A 12,491-nucleotide genomic window follows, 5' to 3' on the forward strand; every position below is an offset into this window, starting at 1 on the left:
ATATATGTATATATATGTATGTATATATGTGTATATATGTATATATATGTATATATGTATATATGTATATATGTATATATATAATATATCCCGTACAAGACGATTACCATGTATATATATATATATATATATATATATATATATATATATATATATTTATTTATTATATATGGTAATCGTCCTGTGCGGGGATTGTCAAAGAAAACAGTAGTTAGAATAATTCTGAGAAACCGCATCAGTCTTGAGGAATAAAAATAGACTTGTAGTTTTAGTAATGACTTGGATTATATAATGACTCATTACAGAACTGTCATAAATACAACTATGGGTATTCAGAGAAAAAGTACTTTATAGCTTGAAATCTAGCACCGACTTCTTCAATATCTGAAACAACCGCACAAGGCAACTGCTACTCCGCTATTTTTTTTAATGATAAATCGGGCAGAGAGTATACATGTCGTTATCCATTTATATAATAAGTGTTACGGATTTTGAAGACATATCTAAATATCTCTTTATATCTTTGAACTTAATACAATTTCTATCTTATTGTGGGATAAACATACTGAAACAATTAAAAGCGGGAAGGTAACGTCGCGTTTAGAAGGCATTTTGTAAACACAACCCAATGGCTGGAATTCTTCACATCCGCTCGGAGGAAGAAATGCCTTCTTCTGTCACAATCAAAATCGAGGCACCTTCTACTATTGATAACAATGCAGTGAAAGCAGAAGTTATTTGTGCAACTTCAGCTGAGAATGAATATTTCGATTATATGATAAACTCGACTTGTGGATATGTGGACAGCATAGAGAAGGCCAATGAGACCATAAGAAGATATCAGGAACAAACTTCATCCAAATTTATATGCTACAAAGTGCAGAGAAGCTTTGGAAGAAATGGTGGGTGGTATTGTAATGAATTTCGTAACAGTAAGTTTCTTACATACCACACCAACGCTGAGTCTTACAAGCACTCCTTTTTTTCCACGTACCATACAGAGCTGGAACAGGCTACCCTAAATCAAAACTTTTACTGACAAACTAAATGTGTCATTTTCTGGAATAGTGTTGCATAGCCGATCGAGACGATTTTGATATAGATTGATTCCTGACACTCTTTACTATCCAAATATTTCGAAATTACGCTGTGGAATCCCCCATATCCGTGCAATTCTTGACCCCAGTAGCAGGGGAGGGCATGAAAGGTACCCAGGAAATGACGGTATTATATGAATAATATACACAGAATCAGTCACTATAATATCTGCCACCCCCCAGGAAAACAAAGAAACCTCCACATGTCCAGAGCAGGATAAAGCATCTGACAGACTCCCACATGTCGGTCATGTACTCTACCCTGCCAGGAATATGTGAGGATTCTTTGTTTTCTTGGGAGGGGTTGCCCCCACAGAAGGGTATTTGCTGGGGGCACAGAGGTTAAGCAATGCTATTCCAGAAAATTACCGTTAAACAAGCGCATGACGTTACAAGTACCTTCACAAATGCAAACACTTCCCCTTATTCCAAGATTCTTTCCCTGACCGACACCTTATGCATTAACTCTTGATTTGAGCAAAAAGCACAAGTGATATTTTTTTTCTGGTTATTATACTATCAATAGCTTGTATGTAGAATTGATACTAATTTCAATATATATATATATATATGATAAATATTTAGTCAAGCAAATCCTATTGTCAGGTAAAGTACAACAAATCTCCAATACATTCATTAAATCATAAAGCAGAATAGAGCATGGGCTTAGCAGACCAGCAGGCTCTACAAGTTCTGTTTGTAATGATATATATATATTGGAGATCTGTTGAACTTTGCATGAGTGCCAAAAGCATGGAGGTCAGTGGTGGCTGCACAGTTATCATGTAAACATATACCTTAAATGCTATGCACACTTTTTAAAGAGATAATTGTATTTTGCATTATATTTTTATAGTATCTTTATTTGTGTATTTCTTAACCCTGTATGGACAGGTATTTTTTACATGAAGAAAAAAATATTAATATTTTTGTTCTCCAGTGACCACAAATATTAACTTTAGTAGTTGGCATTATAATATTTCCATTATAATCATCTCTGTGTATTTCTTAACCCTGTTTGGACAGTTATTGTTTTACATGAGGAAAAAATATTAATTTGTAAAATATTAAGTTAATACATTTTTCAAATATATATACCTAACTAATTAATCATATTAGGCATGGTATGACCAATATTGAAGGGGAGTGCAAATACTTACTTCTGCATTTATGGGCATAGCATCCCTATTTTATTGTTCACATGCCTTCTTGGGCTATAAAAACATTACCCAAAGTGTATTTTATTTCTAATGGCTAGGAAGTAGTTATTTTATTTAACTTATTTTTGTAGACAGTCCATAGTACAGTACATGTATACATTCAATAGCAGATAAAAGCAAATAATATAGGAAAGCAAGCTTATAACCATACAGGTGCTGAAAAAATTTAATAAAGTAGCAAAGTCAGTATAAGGTATATGTTGGCCTCATAAGAAGCAAATTAAGGGTTAAATATCAATAATTCAAAATAATCTAGCAGTACTAGCAACTTTAAATCAGCTGTGGTATGCAAAAAATAGGAGCACATCTTACTTGCAGGTCATGTAAACTAATGACCTCCAGATTTGATGCCAGTCACTCACAGGCATTATTGATCCCATGACATTGCACAATTGCATATATAGCATTGCTATAGATGGTTTTCATAGACTAAAAGTACAATATATCACAAGTAAGCAGGTGATACTTTATTTTTTTATCAAAAGTTTTGTGCTGAACTGAAGATGTTCTTTTATTCTGCATTTTATACCACAAGAATGTAAATGAAGTATAGTGCATTTAAAATGTAATATGATTGAAATATGCTTAATTTCATGACCTTATTTCAGAGTGGTGTTTAGACAACCATAAGATCCTGTGGCATCAAGAAGAACAAAAAGTTAAATTGGAAAATAACTTTCTTGGCAATGATGGCATTCCATATGTTCTTATTGGAAGCAAAATACTAGAATGTCAGTTTGGCATTGATAGAAATTTGTACCAAAAGAAGAGGCATCAAGAAAGAAGAAAGGTATGAAATTGTTAATTTTATGAGTACAGTTTTTGACTTTTAGGATGTGATAGAATTAAGGTTTGATTTCCAATTCACCTTTACAGTTTCTCCATACGTTTACTTTCTCATTACACACACTGTCAGTAAATATCATATGGTACTGGGGTTTGGCAGGATGATGCTGCAGTCATTAATATTTATCATTTTTATCCCATTGGTATGAAGTTACTGATAGATGCAGTGTGGTTGGCAGATGTTACAAACTGATAATACTGATAAGTTGTAATATTGGCATCACTTACCACTTTTAATTACTTCTTTTACAGGTTGAATTATTGAAAATAAAAGACCGCCGTCACCCAGTCTCTAAAAAGGTCAATTGCCCTGCCAAAATCATATTGAAAGATGTTGTAAAATTCCCATCTTTCAAGGTAATGCAGTATAACCCTTGTACAGAAATAGGACCATAATGGATATATAGGGCCTCTTTGTTATTTGGATGAAAATTGTTTCTATATCCCTTCATTTCACAATATTATACTGTATATAAATCCTTATTCAGGAACTACTTTTTAAATTTTCACTTTGAATTGGACTTGTTCATACATATGTTGGATTTTACATCCCAAATGCATGTAGTTCTAAATAAAAACTGTACTTCATTTACAGGCTGAGAAAAATACAGCTCATGCAAAGAAACTGAAGGCTCTTCTTCTTCGTCTTGCACTCAAAGAAAGTCGTGCAGAGGGAGAACGCAGAATATACATACAGCTTCCTGAAGAGACAGATCACTGCAACCATGAAAGAGGAATTGTGTGTAGCTCTCTCGCTCTTTTTCACTCCCTCTCTCATTTCTTCATTTTTTCAATCCCTCACTCCCTTACTCATCTCTCATTCCTTCTTTCCCTCATTCAGTCACTCGCTTACTCATTCCAACCCTCTTTGAAAGCAGGTATTTTCTGTTGATATTTATAAGATATAATAACTACTTCAGATATGTAGTTCTTGGTACTCACTAACTTCACAGATACACAGAAAAACACTACTCTTTTACTAAGTGAAATTTAAGATTAGTCATTAATTATTTTGTTCAGCAAAATACTGAAAAAAGAGTTTCTTTCACATCTATAATGATGTTAAAGATAAACATTGGTCAGATGTAAATGTGTCAAGAGAATTATCTGACAAAATTCTGGGGTTGTATGAATCATAAGTCTATACTTGAGGGTATGTTTAGCAAAGTTTCAAAAGCTGATTTTACAAAGCGTATGCTTCATATAAATCAACAAACACACATTTCCTACCTTTGAATTCAGTATGTTGTATGAGTGGTAGACCTTTAGATGGGAGTGAAATATACTTTAGGCTGGAGTGAAATACACTTGTAACAAACAATTTTCTGCAGGTCAATAAAAGGCCAAGGAAACCACGGGACTTACAAAATACCAAAGTTGAAATTCTGCCCACCTTAGACGCGGAGCTGAATGAGACCGACTTTCTCCACACATTTAGAGTTACAAGACCTGTGTATCAGGTATGTTTTTTCTTCTTCTTCTTCTTTGGCTCTTTTAGTATATGATATATGCTATATAATTTGTGATTTATTAAATTATTTCAAAAGAGGAGGGGGAGAGCAAAGTTGCTCTTATTAAATTGATTTTAAAAATGTTCGTATTTTTGGTGTTGGACTTTCTTTTCAGTTTTTAGTTGATGAGTGGCAGAAAGAAACAAAACAAAATTTGATGGAGGATGAAGTGCCAGGTGAAAATTTAGAGCTTTACAGCCAGCATGTATTAGCAGTATTGTATTATTTAGGATCTACTGAGAGCCTAGCTTCAGTATGTTCAAGGTACTATGGGCTGTTCTAAACAAGTCTGGAAAATATATTGGTTTTGAAATTTGTATCGGATTTAGAGTTATCAATATAAAAGGGAAAAGGTTACACATATTACCATATTTTGCAGGGAATAGTAATAGCGTTATTGATTTTCCAGGTTCAGAATAAAGTCTGCAGCCTTTATAGACATCACTGTCAAATTTGCTGACTTTTTGTTGAAGGAGTCAGAGAAGTACTTGAGCTTACCAAGCTTAGAGGAAAGGTAGGTAATTTTTCAGCATTCACTTTTGTTACTTTTCCAGTGCCATACAATTCCTTCTATTTTGACAAAATTTGAAAGGCTGTGGTCTTTCAAAATGACATCATATTTTATTGATCATTAACTAAAACACCTTTGAACAGAATCAGAATAGCAGAAGTGATCAAGCACAACTGTGGGTTTCCTGGTGCATTTGGAGCTATGGATGCTGCACTGATTCACATGAAAACACCAGCAGGAGCAGACAAACAAGAGTATACCTATGTGAAAGAAGGAATAAGCTGTAAATGTGCCTTCGTCTTGCAGTTTATTGTAGATCATAGACTCCTCTTCCGAGATATCCATGTGGATTCACCAGCCACAGGAACCAGAGTTCAAGTCTTTCAGGTAGGCTAGTCTTTGTTCTTTTTATCTAATCCTGTATTAAGTATTCAGATAATCGTTCAAAGCCCATGAAAGTATTTAATATGTATTACAAACTATGTATCATTTTCTTCCTTTTATTTGTTTCTTTCTTTTAGGAATCACAAGCCTGGGCGCACCTCCAAAGTCTTTCAAGTGCAGAGACCCACTTAGTTGCTCCAGCTACATACCCTTTGGCTCCTGCTATCATGACGCCACATGTGAAAGATGTCTTGTCTTACCAGGTAAATTCTATTTGCTTTTCTTATTTTCAGCAATTGTTCCATCAGAAAAGAAAGTTCATTTTTGATTCTAAGATTCACTTCAGAATTTGAAAAGCATGCAAGTTTAGTCAAATTTCCATATGACATGCAATGGAATTTTTTTTTTTTAATTTCACTCAATCTTGAACATTTCCTTCTCTAATATAGGAAGCCCTGTTTAATGAGAATCATCATGAAGCCAGCAAATTGACTACAAATGCCATGACAGTCTTCAAATCCAGATTCAAGAGGATGCAGCAAATGGACAGACACGTTGCAACCAATATGAAATTATTGAAGGCTACTTGCATTTTGCACAATATAGCACTAATGCATGAGAATGAAATGGTAATTCTGGAAAATGTTGAGATAAGAATTCATACAAAAAATATGCATAGAACATGGTGGAGAACTGTTGTAATGAAAATTAGATATGTGATTCCCTCACCTCTGTTTTAATCTTCATGTATTTGGGTGACTTCCTACAGGTATTAGAGAACATGCAGATGGAATACAACAGTGAGATGGATGAGGAGGGTTGGCATAATGTTGGCATGGAGGAATTTGTGGCAGAGTTTGGCATCCTTGGAGGAGAAGAGAAGAGGCACTACCTTACTACTGTCATGACAGCAAGACCCGACACCATGTTATCTTATGTGCAGTTATCACCATCGCATATTGGTGATAATTTAGTTATATCTTGAAAATATATTTACCTTACATAAGGTAGTCATACCAAAAGAGTCCTATATCTTTCTATACTTTCTTGCAAATACAAAATACAAAACATAACCATGTTGATTTCTTTTATTTGTGGTTTCTTTCCATCCCTGCCAAATTATGTTCAGAATTCCTGTGTCATGAAAATTATATCCAATCAGATCTTTTCATACATTTTATTTTTGCTACATTATATACACCATAATGTTCACAGCATGAACATTTCAGAATTTCATCAATAAAAAATATATGATAAAAGCATCTTTTAGCTTACTTTAATTAGGTAGGTTATGAGGCCATGTTTCAATATACAAAACATGTGACATAATTTTAATATACATTTTTTTTCCCCCTTTAAGAAGGGTCGATGGGTTACTAGAACCATCGTGAAAGTAGGCTAATACTAGTAATGGAGCAACTTAACAAGTTCAAGAGAGAAATAACACGAGAGTCCCTGAAAAGTCGGTTTCTATAATGCTTCTAAGTATCACCTGATTTCCATATCCTCAAAGACAAATACTAAGAAAATAATAAAGCAAGAATATCAATGAGGAATCAACTTATTTCTTACTAAGAGTTGAATTTCATTACTAATACACACAGCATGAACTATAACAGTTAAGAGAATCAGTGTTCTCCCTCTTCTAAACTTTTCAGAATCAAATTTCCAGCTTTATATTCAGAGAACAAAACGAAAGTAAACAACTATTAAATGAGGCACGTGAAAAGTGTGTCTTGTGAAGCGTACACAGAAAAGAAAAAGACTGGGTATTATTTAGTGAGTAAGACCATTTTTCACTAACCTAAGATCAAAGCGCAAAATGACGTTGGTAGGAAAAATTATTTATCAGTGGAACAAAGTTCATGGAAATGCGAGGTCATGCCTAACACTTCATCAATGAATTTAGTAAATGGCTAGGATTTTTCAATATGGTTTTATTGCACATTTTCTTAGCAACCTTCTCTTTTGTTGACTGCTTAACCTTGTAGTCACTTAGAGCTGCTTTTATGGCATCTTCAGCAAGCACTGAAATTGAGAAATATTGTGAGCTTACTAAATAATCAGAAGCACATTCTTATCATTCATTCATATGGCACATGGCCTAAATATCTTATCTTTTCTTGACCTATCAAAAATGAATGTTTCCAGATAAGGGAATAAGATAGAACTGATAACACTCATAATACATGACATCATATTCACATATATTATGATTTTTCCTGTACATAATTATTTAAAAGATACCCATTTTGGTGGTGGGAACATGAAGGAAGGAAGGTGGGGAGGACACTAATTTGCAATGCACTCCATTAGTAAATTAAATTACATTACCCATATATATATATATATATATATATATACACATATACATAGATATATACATATATAAACATATATAAACATATATAAATATATATATGCATATATATACATATATATGCATATATATACATATATATGCATATATATACATATATATGCATATATATACATATATATGCATATATACACATATACATATATATACATATATACACATATATATACATATATACACATATATATACATATATACATATATATACATATATATACATATATATACATATACATATATATACATACACATATATATACATACACATATATATATATACATATACATATATATACATACACATATATATACATACACATATATATACATACACATATATACATATATACATATATACATATATATACATACACATATATACATATATATACATATACACATATATACATATACATATATATACATATATATATACATATATATGGATATGTATGTCTATATACATATACATATATATACATACATATATATGGATATGGATATGTATGTCTATATACATATACATATATACATACATACATATGGATATGCATGTCTATATACATATACATATATATACATACATACATATGGATATGCATATCTATATACATATACATACATATATATGGATATGTATGTCTTTACATATACATATACATATACATATACATATATATATATATATATATATATATGTATATATGTATATATGTATATATATGTATATATATGTATATGTGTATATACATGTATGAAAGGAGAAAACACACTACAGTGTTGATACTATGGTATAAAAACCCACAATGTAAAACTAGATTTATTGAAAATGAGACTACAGTTTCAGAATCCACCTGAAGAGGGAATCCAGGTGGATTCCGAAACTGTAGTCTCATTTTCAATAAATCTAGTTTTACATTGTGGGTTTTTATACCATATACATGTATATGTATATGTACGTGTATATATATGTATTTATATACATATATATATATATATATATATATATATATATAATACAATGAATATAACAAAATTACTTACTAGAACAATGTAGCTTAACAGGTGGGAGTTTCAGCTCCTTCGCAATGTCAACATTTTTTATCTTAAGAGCTTCATCCATCTGAAAATAGAGTAAGTAATATATATGCATCATTACTGGGTACCGAGACTTATTAACTATTGAATGGTCTAAACCATTATTAATTTAATGGAGTAGATAATATTTCAGTGTCGTTCTCTATTACTAAATACTGATCAATGCAAGCATATATTATGTGAAGGGGGGGAAAAAAGTAGACCAAAAAAGTTTAAAAAACATTTACATATATAAAAAAAAAAAAAAGGGACTACAATGCTAAAGAGTAAACTACTTGATACTGTATAAGCTATAATGTATTTTCAAAATCTAACAATTCCACGAATCCAAAAACTACCATGGTTCCTATTCCCTGACTAGACTTGTCATCCATCAAAGCATTGCATAACATCAAATGATTAAAATTCTTCCTAAGGCCTTGAATTCTTGAAATGCAAACATTTTACATATTCATAAAATATAAAGATTAAAACAATTCTGTTAAGAATAAAACATCTCACAATTCTTAATTCCCCCCAAAATTTAAATAATAAACAACCTCTTGTTCACTTACAGTTTTCCCCTTTACCCATTCTGTTGCCAGCGATGATGATGCAATGGCAGAACCGCATCCGAATGTCTTGAATTTGGCGTCAATAATCTTCCCATTTTCATCCACTTTCACCTGCAGCTTCATTACATCTCCACAGGCAGGTGCTCCTACAAGACCTGTGCCGACTGTGGAGTCATTCTTATCGAGGGATCCAACATTGCGTGGATTTTCGTAATGGTCAATGACCTATGGGCACAAAAGCATGTTACTATTAAATCCATAAAGTATATGTGTGTTTAATATCATATATTTTCCAATTATCTGTGTCTATAAAAGTTATTTTCTAAATGCCCATAAATTAATGAGAATCTTTTTCATTGCCTGTTGCCCCTCTTGAAAAACTATATTTATGATAGTAAAAATAATAAATGCAATAATAATATTCATGACAAACACAAGAATTTTATCTGAGTTGTGCTGGACCCTGTACGTCTCTCATAACAATGTCATTTAAAGTCTGACTATTCATAGAGTCTATAGCAAAAAATTTGTGATGTACATTCTAAGACCTTTAATTTTCTTTTTTTTCTCTAATTTATATCATTTCTTGAAGTGATTTATACAAAATTATGAATAAATACTAGAGCATAATTTTTTATCAAATTTACTAAACTGACTATTATTTATTCATAAGTTTATGAAAGAGGAAGAATAAGATTTAATTAAAAGGATGAATAGTGATTTTCATTTTGGGATGCCTAGAGACATGGTAATAAATTCAGGAGTGCTACAATAAAACACAGGCAGATAAATGCTTGTATCACAATAATTTTGAGAATGACCAAGGTAACTAACAGAGAGTATCCTTGAGACCAACTTTCATAACAATTAACGAGACAAAAATAAGGAATCACAAAATGCACTTAAAATGATGTTGAATGAATCATGTTACAATGAAAATCAGACAGATACATGTATAACAGACAGACAGACTGATAGACAGACTCACTCTCTGTCTCTGTCTCTGTTCATTCAGTAAAGATTCATTTTCTTAAAACGGAGTCCTCCCTATAAACAGTCTTTATCTAAGTTTGCAATATAAAAAAAGCACCTTCTTTCCCCCCCACTTTCTATTGAAAATGGCATATGGAATTTCATTCAGGGACCACAAGAAACATTCACACAACTTTTTCAAGCAATCAATGATTTTGAAATATTCATGAAAAATACAGACTTTTTCAGTTTGCATTCAACCTTGCATTTAATCTTGCTTTACAATGCAGTGCAATCTTGTTACATGTTCCTTTCCTTTATCGTGTTTTTGGACCCTTTACTTGAAGGTTTAATGCTTGAAGGCCATCTTGCAATGAAAGTGGCAAAGGTGAAATCTTCATCTCTCATAAAATCTTTGGTGACACAGAGCACGGCACCTATTTCAAAGTATTCCCCTATTTGTACATATCTTTCCTTCCTTTTATGTCATCTGCCCATATCTCTGTTTCTTCGTGGTTCCTCAAACTCACAAATCACAGCAGCCTATTGGAATAATTTCTTTTACACAGCTAATACGTTCTTCTACAATTACCAGCCATTGAGTAGTTGACGCTGGTGACACAAAAACTGCATTCGTCAAACAGCAACGTCAAATAAATATACAAATTAAGAAAAAAAATTGGAGAAAATACTCGAAGTGTGAAATCAAAATGCCATGAAAATACCGACACTCTTGAAATTACTCATATTCATTGCCATAATTCAGGAGGCTCTTTAATTAACACATTTAACTCAAATCCTAGACACTTTCATGAATAACACAAGCAAACAAACACAATTTTTTCCTAATTACGTCACAGAAACCCCAATCTACAAGAACCTCGAGACCCGCTCAATACATTTGTGTCGAGATATTTTCTCCCCCAGAAAATTAGACTCGAACTTGAAAAAACAACATAAAGGTCTTTACCTTCTCGTGATATTTGGCCGATGACGTGACGCTGACAGACCTCCCCGCCAGGAGAGGAAGGGAACGAGAGATACTGCGAAGGAGAGCCATTGGTGTTGGTTTGTGTAACGCTGGGAACTCACTGCTTCTCGAACGTATTGGGAGCTGAAGCCGTCGTGCGAGGACTCGAACGCCGCTGGATTCTTAGGGACCCTTACATCTTTCAGGAATAAGGAAGGTTGGGGGTATTTTCGGTGTGTAATAGTAGTGTGAGTTTGTATTTCTTTCTTTTCTGGATTTTTGGTTTTAATTTCTTGTTTAGTTCTTTTAAGTAGGTTAAAAAAAAAATCATTAGAATTCGATGTATTACCACAATTCGTTGATATATGCACATATATGCTTTATGGTGTGTAATTATTGTCACCGTATTTAATTATGTAAAGTTATGTTATTTCTATTATTTACATTGAGACAGATGTTTAACCTGAAACAATATAAATAAATAATTCCTGAAAGTCATGATGATTCCAGAAATGAGAGACGAAATGAATTTGCACATTACATAAAATTATCCTATCATTAGCAAAGACACCACAGTAAAACAAAATAATTATTATATTAATTACTCTCCCTCTTTAATCTAAAACCTTCAAACAAACATTTCAAAGATTATATATGTTCGGATACGCTCCCATCAGCTGATTTTCGTAAACAAGATGGAGGGAGCTTTTAAACCCAGACACGGTCGTCGGGACCAAGAAAATGTCAAAATAAGCGTCAATCTCGATAGAACTTTGACATCTTCAACATGCTGCAGAGTCGTAGAAGATATGTTGAAGTACTTGTTGTATCAGCGGCATCAAATTCCTGTTCAGTATGACATACTCCTGCGAGAAGCGTCGATGGTAGAGAAAGAATGCAATGAGACTGAAGGATTAAATTCGAACGAGGTTAGTGATTTAGTTGTCA

The 12,491-nt window shown here is 32.6% G+C and overlaps 3 protein-coding genes across 3 annotated transcripts in view; 2 read left to right on the top strand and 1 right to left on the bottom strand.

Annotated features, from left to right (window-relative positions):
• The first annotated feature begins 619 nt into the window (after positions 1-619).
• Positions 620-6,660, top strand: LOC125045155. The gene is made up of 11 exons (XM_047642302.1): positions 620-902; positions 2,926-3,107; positions 3,416-3,520; positions 3,759-3,902; positions 4,495-4,623; positions 4,790-4,938; positions 5,084-5,188; positions 5,329-5,572; positions 5,707-5,832; positions 6,019-6,198; positions 6,339-6,660. The coding sequence occupies exons 1-11, from the start codon at positions 629-631 to the stop codon at positions 6,552-6,554; spliced, it is 1,854 nt and encodes a 617-aa protein (XP_047498258.1). The 5' UTR covers positions 620-628; the 3' UTR covers positions 6,555-6,660.
• A 70-nt stretch (positions 6,661-6,730) lies between these two features.
• LOC125045158 (iron-sulfur cluster assembly scaffold protein IscU-like) lies at positions 6,731-11,699 on the bottom strand. Its single transcript, XM_047642304.1, has 4 exons — positions 11,544-11,699; positions 9,602-9,826; positions 8,994-9,072; positions 6,731-7,597 (listed from the first exon to the last, which is right to left on the bottom strand). The coding sequence occupies exons 1-4, from the start codon at positions 11,631-11,633 to the stop codon at positions 7,455-7,457; spliced, it is 537 nt and encodes a 178-aa protein (XP_047498260.1). The 5' UTR covers positions 11,634-11,699; the 3' UTR covers positions 6,731-7,454.
• Positions 11,700-11,826: 127 nt separating this feature from the next.
• Positions 11,827-12,491, top strand: part of LOC125045156 — a 5,420-nt gene continuing 4,755 nt past the window's right edge. Inside the window, exon 1 of the mRNA XM_047642303.1 lies at positions 11,827-12,472. Coding sequence (XP_047498259.1) covers positions 12,239-12,472 — 234 coding nt within the window. The 5' untranslated portion in view covers positions 11,827-12,238. The remainder of the gene's footprint in view (positions 12,473-12,491) is intronic.

This window comes from Penaeus chinensis, chromosome 36, assembly GCF_019202785.1.
Source record: "Penaeus chinensis breed Huanghai No. 1 chromosome 36, ASM1920278v2, whole genome shotgun sequence".
Classification (NCBI taxonomy): domain Eukaryota; kingdom Metazoa; phylum Arthropoda; class Malacostraca; order Decapoda; family Penaeidae; genus Penaeus; species Penaeus chinensis.